This window comes from Cannabis sativa, chromosome 2, assembly GCF_029168945.1.
Source record: "Cannabis sativa cultivar Pink pepper isolate KNU-18-1 chromosome 2, ASM2916894v1, whole genome shotgun sequence".
Classification (NCBI taxonomy): Eukaryota; Viridiplantae; Streptophyta; class Magnoliopsida; order Rosales; family Cannabaceae; genus Cannabis; species Cannabis sativa.
In genome coordinates, this window is record NC_083602.1 from 70,226,191 (window position 1) to 70,234,334 (window position 8,144).

The 8,144-nt window shown below is 33.4% G+C and overlaps 1 protein-coding gene across 1 annotated transcript; it reads right to left on the reverse strand.

The window, feature by feature from the left end:
* Positions 1–289: 289 nt before the first annotated feature.
* LOC133034481 (uncharacterized) lies at positions 290–886 on the reverse strand. The gene has a single exon (XM_061109572.1). The coding sequence runs from the start codon at positions 884–886 to the stop codon at positions 290–292; it is 597 nt and encodes a 198-aa protein (XP_060965555.1).
* Positions 887–8,144: the final 7,258 nt, after the last annotated feature.

The window sequence follows — 8,144 nt, forward strand, 5'->3', positions numbered from 1 at the left end:
TAATTAAACAAAAGTTATTAAAATCCAATAAATTTTTTTAAATAAATTAAGATTTTGTGAAGAAAAAAAAATCAAGTTTATTTATATTTACAAAATTATATCTTAAAAATAAAAAATAAATAAAAATATAAAATTATTTTTTAAAATGAAAAAGAAAATTAAAACATAAAAAAATAATAAATTTACTTAATCAAACCTTGATATCTGGAGAAAAAAATAGTTTAAAACTTATTCCAGTAAAATTTAATTTTTTTTTTTTTTTTGAGATGAAAATGCCAATTATATTAAATTAATCATCCATATTAATACAATAAGCATTTAACGGGGGAGGGATTTCCTCCAACCAAAAACAAACAGAGTCCACCGAAAGAGCATACTTCGCTAACAAATGAGCAGCCGTATTCGCAGATCTATATACATGAGAAATCTGCACTCTTGGAAAATTGGACACTAGATGTGTAATGTCTGATAGCAGACAATGGAAATCAGAAACAGTAGCAATAGATGCGTGTAAATCTTTAACCACTAAAAAAGAGTCTGTTTCTAAGATGTGAGCAGTCCATTGATTATCTATCAGCCATTTTAATGCATTTACTAGAGCCAAAGCTTCCATTATTTCAGGCCGAAAAACACCCGGAATTGACTTTGAAAAAGCAGCCACAATATCTCCATTAGAGTTCCTTAACACAGCTCCACAACTAGTACGTTGGTTGGACTTGTCTACTGCCGCGTCTGTATTTAACTTGAGCTTGCCCGAAGGAGGATTGAGCCACGGGGCATCAGAAGTTGTAGTCGACCGTGAGGGAGAAGTCAAGGAAGGAGGAGCCTTCGATTTCTGGGCAATTTGATACTCCTCAATATATGACAGAGCAAAATAGAGAACCATATGGTATGGCTTGGTTTTATTTCCATGCTTTTCTCTATTCCTTTCATTCCATAAATATACCACAAGATTGTGATAAATTGTTTAAGTAGAGTTAGACCAGAGAGTAGAAAAATGAAGAAAGCATTCCTTTAAAGACATACTGCTAAGGAGTATACTGTCAAGTGAGAAAGGGGAGTCTTTCCAAATTTTCCTAGGCCTGTGGCAATAGAACAAAGCATGTAGAATCGATTCACTATCTCTTTGACATAGCGGACAAATTGGGGACTGAGTTATATGCCTGTGATGCAGAACAGCAGTAGCCGGAAGACAATCATTTATCGCACGCCATAAGAAAATACGAACCTTCGAAGGTAAAGATAACCGCCAGAATTTCTTCCACCATTGCTGTGATTGTGCACCGGATATACTAGGTTGTTGCTCCTCCAAATTAGTAGCCATAAAATATCCCGATTTCACCGTGTAGCAGCCATTATTTTCATGGTGCCAGATAAGTTTGTCCGAAAATGGTGTGAGGGTCAATGGGATACTAAGGATTCGCTCAACATCAGAAGGAATAAAATACGAATTCAGCACGTTTATATTCCAATACCTCTCTGCTATAATTAGAGAAGAAACCTGAATATGTTCATCGATTCTGGCCACAACCAATGGACGAAAATTGGTGACACCAGGCAGCCAAGGATCACTTTTACACAAGAGGCTGTGACCATCTCCCACTTTCCATCTTAGACCTTTTGAAAGCAAATCTTTTCCCCAATGAATCCCTTGCCAAGTAAGGGAGGGATATGAGCCATGACCAGCATCTAAAAAAGAGGAATGGGTGTAATATCGAGCTTTGAGTATGCGACTTAGGAGAGAAGAAAGATTGGATAAGATGGGCCAAGCCTGCTTCGCTAGTAAAGCTTGATTAAAATGAATGAAGCTCTTAAAACCTAAACCTCCTTCCACCTTTGGAGCACAAAGCAAAGACCAAGTCTTCCAATTAATGCCCGAACCAGATGAATTTGAACCCCACCAGAATTTATTCATCATCACTTCAATTTGGTTAATTAGTGACTTAGAAAGGCGGAAGCAACTCATTGCATATGTCGGAATAGATTGAGCAACGGCTTTTAAGAGAACTTCCTTACCACTAATAGAAAATAATTGTTCTTGCCAAGCCGAAAGATTTTTCCATAGCTTTTCCTTAATCTCAGCAAACAAGATTTTTTTGTCCCTTCCTGAATATGATGGTAGACCCAAATAGCGCTCATGACACGGTTGTATTGGCATTAACAAAATCTGCTGTAGACTCGTTTGGATTGAAGGGAGAGTGTTTGGGGAGAAAGTTAATACAGACTTATCCACATTCAGCTTTTGACCCGAAGCTCGTCAATATAAATCAATGGATAATTTAATGGCAGTTGCAAAACGTTGATTAGCACGGCATAGAACCAAATTATCGTCCGCGAAGAACAAGTGAGAAACACTTGGAACAGAACGTGAAACCCGTAAACCTTGTAAATTACCAATAGCCTCCTCATGTTGGAAAAGTCTTGATAGGCCTTCCGCACATATAATGAAAAGATAAGGGGATAAGGGATCTCCTTGTCTAATACCCCAGCTTGGATGAACAGTCCCTTGAACTGAGCCATTTATAAGAAACGAGTAAGAGACACTCTGAATACATCGTTGAACAAGGTCAACCACAGTTGGATGAAAACCCAAAGCAAGCATCATGTGTTGAATAAAATGCCATTCAACCACAATAAAATTGAATTATTATACAAATTGAATTTTTTATATCTAAACTGATTTATTAATAAAAATAATATTTATTTATTTTTTAAATTACTTAATTACTTTTAAATTTTACTTTCTTTTTTAATTTATTTAATCATTCAACATTAATTTTTTTCTTTCTTTTTAACATCTAAATTAATTTTTAAGAATTATCAAATAAATATGTTCAATCTTTCTCATTTTTATTTAGAGGGGGAAGGGTAGGATTTGATTATCAAAGTTTGGGGACAAAATTACTAATTTATATAAACACATCAGTATTTAAACTACACAGTGGGAGGGAACAAACCAGAAAAACTAAATTTTTGTAAATATCAATAAGTCGTATATTTTAAGAGACACGATATGATAGTATCATAAATTTAGGAGTATAAATGCTAATCTTCAAAGAATTTACATCATTACCGGCTAGCTCAAGTGGCCATAGAGAGTGCGTGTGTATTGGAGGTCCTGGGTTCGAATCCCAAGTTATGCTGATGTAATATATAAACGCTTAAATAAAAAAAAAAGAATTTACATCATTTATAATTAAATAAAACTAAAATATATACATGATCGGTACAACAAAACGTTCCAAAATAAATAAATAAAGGTACATTTACTTAAGCATTTTATAAGCAGCTTGGTGAGGAGGATCTCTCTCTGGAAGAAAATAAGTATAGTGGAGTTGATTATTATTTAAATGTAAAGACATTAAAATACACAATTTTTTAAAACTCATGCGGTTACTATTACTACCTCATCTGTGTTTATCACCAAGAATGAAATAGTGAAATAAAAAGAGTATCTTTTGATGTCTCTAAACTAATTTTGGTTAGGTATACATATAATATTATTTGATATTTTTTTTAATTACGTAGTTAAATTAAGCATACAAATTTAAATTTGTGATTTTATTATTCGTTATTAGATCAAAATTTCGATGGTCATGATATTTTTAAAATTAATATTTATAGTTAAATTTATTTAATAATCATTCATCGGTAATACCCATTAACAAGTGTTCCACATATATATAAATATTTAAAATTAATATATATATATAGATATATAATATTATCTAGATTTTTTGTTTTTTTTTTTCAGCTTATAACATTAGAAAGTTGAATTGAATATAAAACAAGAAACGAAATGAAATTATATTAATTTAAAGTGAGGATAAATTTGTATGGATGGTTGTCAGTCATCGACCGTACCAATAAGTATTTGAAAATTAATAAAAGTGTTGTTAACTAATTAAACTTACACATTAGTACCTAAAATGAACATTTCATGATTATTGTTAAATATACTGGGAAAAAGTATTCCACAAGTAGTACTGCCAGAGCCTCTGTCCAACAACTTGACCATCTTCTTTTAGTTTCATTTATACATATAAAATTGTTAATGATTCTTGATATTTATGGTCCACTATTCAATTTAAAATTTGCAACTACACATAATTATATTTAAGCAATAATTATTGCTTTTTAAACGACCCTGCTTACAATTAAATTTCATTTTTATTTTATATATATTATTGCAATGAAAAAGTATATGTTTTCAGTTTTCGCAGAACGAAGCCAGTACGTAGTGCACAGCTAAAATTATTAGTATGTATAAGATTTGTTAAATGATATAAAAATATCCAAGCATAATGTATAGCTAAGAATAAAAAAAATATACGTAGAATAGCTTATTCTTTTCATGATGATTTATTTATGTACAAATAATAACCACAAAAAAATTAAATTAGCATCCCACGTCCTTTACTTTTATGTAAACCCATATATTTAATTATATGACCTAACATTCTTATAGGGTTTTCCTTAATGTTTAATGTTGTTCTGTTCGTTAAACTCCAATGTTCTAGCTCATAAAATTATACAAAAATATTGTTATTGGATATTATTTTTAACTTCACCTAGAAGTGACATCATACCTATTTCAAAAAGAAAAAAAAAGTGACACCCTACCAATAATTGAAAATATTTATTAAAAGTTAATATTTTAAATTATATGAAATTTAATACTTAATTACACTAATAATAATATAGCATAAGTGCTAGAAATACCATACTTTTAACATTTCTCATTATATAATTGATACACATATATTACAACCCTATTGGAGAGGGTTGGTGTTTACTTAGACAAATTAGGTCGATCTAGTCAATTACAAATTAGAATATATATAGGTTATTGGGGTACTGTTAGAAGTTGTAAGATAGAATTATTATATGACCGAACCTAAAATATATTGTTAATAAGAAAGAAGTATCCATAAGTCCAATTAAAATTAATCTGAAGGAGGCAAAGCGTAGCAGTAGTAGCATAGCACTAGTATATAGCTTATTAATTGCCGTGAAATAGAGCGACAATCATAATTAAACCTAATGCGTGAGCTAATCAAACACTAATTAAATGAAGTTAATTATCTATTCTTTTTAGGTACTGTTTTGGTTTGATCAAATCCCAAACATGAAACGTGCACAAATGTCCTCCACTCATTCTGAATATGTAGTACAATTGATAGGAATATTTTAATTAATTAAACAAATTACACAGCTAGAGATAGATCATAGATAGATATCATTTTTATTATGATCATCATCATCACAAAAATTATAAACCAAAATTAAAATTATTTGTAATAAGATGAAGAATGTGGGGGGACCATATGATGAGTTTGATGGTTTTAGTCTTTCTAGAAAGAATTAAAAAATTGGTAAAATAATTAAAACCCTATTTGTTCTCAAGATAGTCCAGCTAATAGATTTACAAATCACAGTGAGCATAGCAGTAGCAATAGTAGAAGGAGAAAGACCTCACGTACGAGACTATATACTTGTGTACATTCATTCATTATTAACCCAAAAAGTTTGGTCATCACTCGTGATATACAAAATTGGTAGTTCTTTAGTCCTCCCATTTTCACTGGTGTTTCTTTTATATGTCCACATCGTCACATAAAAATATTACAGAAATAACTGAATATCTACATATATATTGAAGATAGGAAGGGACACTAATTGATGCTCTCCTTTCGGTAGTACCACTTAAAAAATTTCTTATAAAATTATTACATTAGGTTACTAGTACTTTTTCCATAGCGGTAAGAGATCGAGTTTCCACTTTCGATGTTTGGGGAAATTATATTCCAATACTGTTATTTGATGGTTTATGTGAGAAATTTACATTTAGTGTATAAATCAAATTAAACATAATCAATAAACAATAAGTAATGACAAGATTAACAAATAACACTAAACACTTAGAAATAAAACAGGAATGAAGAGAGTATTAAACCTAAAAACAATTAAAGCAGTAAAATAATAAAATCAACACCAAGATATGTACTTGTTCAAGTCCTATAGATTGATATGATATATGGCTCTACTCTAATTCTATAGTACCACCGAAATTCTCTTTATTGATTGAGCAAGAACAAGGCACAATATAGATTCTTTGTTGGATTCTCTCAAAATATGTTTTTCTATCACACTCTTACCAAGGAATCTTCTTCATCTATAGAAGATTCTTCATACAAAATCAAAATCCAATCTCTCTCTTTTCTCTATACCTCTCTCTCTACCTCTTAATGACTCTCTCAAGATCACCTCTCAAAACTCGTCTGATCTTCTTCTATCTTCTGAAATGCTAAGTGTCGATGGTATTTATAGGTTCAAGATATAGTTCCTAAAGTGTGTGGTTGCAAGTGCTTTATAAGTTGTTAAGTTAGCTACGATTTAACAAACTTAAAAAATTCTTTGTACGTAACAATATCTCCATGCTAGCTTAAGATGAATTGCTTCTGGATGAGATGTACACCTTCTAGAAGACAGACTAAAGCATATACTGAAGAGACTTCCCAGATAGGACAAGCACAACTGGAGTCGACTATTCATAACTCTCTTCTAAGAAGGAATAGCTAGCCATCCGAAATTTCTTTTCAGAGGAAGACTAGCTTTCCTGAAGACTCCCTCTAGGTGGACATAATAGGCATCTGGGAATACCCTTCTGAAAGACACATGTCATTCCACGAGACTTCCTCTAGAAGGAAGAGTTAAACTTCTGAGAACTCCCTTCTAGAAGACACATAACTTTCCATAACCAGAATAACTTTTAGAGATATTTTTATTTGGAGGAACTATACAATAAATTCCACCTAGTTTCTTCAAATTAAAAAATATTGAAAGCAATGAAGAAAGAATTCAGCCATCATGGTTGGTGTTTCCATAAATCTTAATTTACTAACTTTTGAGATTGATCAAGTCCAAGTAGTGCTTAAATTTGTTTACTTGCAAGACCTTAGTCCCAACGTTAGTAGGATTATCTTCTCTTCTGACCTTCTCCAAATCAACCAGCCTGTAACACCCTAACTATCTTAGGCGTATTACGTGATTTTTAAACGTACTGTGCAGCTCGTTGCTAATCAACGAGGTTTATGGAAAAACGTGATTAATTAAAATTTTGCTTTTTCATTAACTTATAAACCATTTTACAAAAGTCTCGGGATCCCGATTTATAAAAATATTTACAAACGTTTTAATTGTTTAACTTTTACATCAAAATGAAAGTCGTCTAACGACAGTTACAAAATCTCAGCCCTGCTGTCCCGAGGATCGTACGCTCCAGGCCTAACCGCCCCGACATGTACAATCTCATAGGCTCGCTCACGGTCCATCAGCAACTGCCTTGCCTTTACCTACACATGAACATAAACTGTGAGTCGACAGACTCAGTAAGAAAAGCATAATAATAACATACATAAAACTGACTGCCGTGTCCAACACGATACTGAGTCCCGCTACTGCCATGTCCAACATGGTACTGAGCACTACTGCCATGTCCAACATGGTACTGAGTTTTGAACGTTCAGGGGACGGTACTATTGACAAGTATCCTCCTGATCGGTCGAACCGGTCATACTCCGCCGCGGTCATACTCCAGCCTGTACCGACGGATAGGTCAATAGCCCCGAACCACCAACCGGGTCACTGATCGGTCGAACCGGTCATACTCCGGCTGGCGGTCATACTCCAGCCTGTACCGACGTGACAGGGTTGGGTGGTTCGAAGCCTAAATACATATCTAATGTAATCTAACAGGCTTCCTACATGCACGCTAAACATGTAATCTACATATGCATACTGTTATACTAATCTTACCGTATTCCGATTTCAGTGTGCCGTCAACTCCGACCGGAACCGAAGCCGAACGGCGGACATCGCTCCTAAACCATAAAAATCACAACGCTATAAGTGACACGCTAAATCACTTCCCGGGGACTAAAACTTGAAACTAAAAGTTTCCCTATCAATAAAAAGCATGGCAATACCCCTAAAAACCCAAAAACGAGGAAAACTAGGGTTCTGAAAAATCCCCAACCGGCAGACCGGTTGCCCAACCGGAATTCCGGTTCTGGGAAATTCTGAACCCCCATCCGGAATTCCGGATGCTCAACCGGAATTCCGGTTCCTCGCAGGCAGCAACC

What these genes read in the sequence shown, in the direction of transcription:
- LOC133034481 (XM_061109572.1), bottom strand. Translation starts at nt 886, where the DNA reads ATGGTTCTCTATTTTGCTCTGTCATATATTGAGGAGTATCAAATTGCC.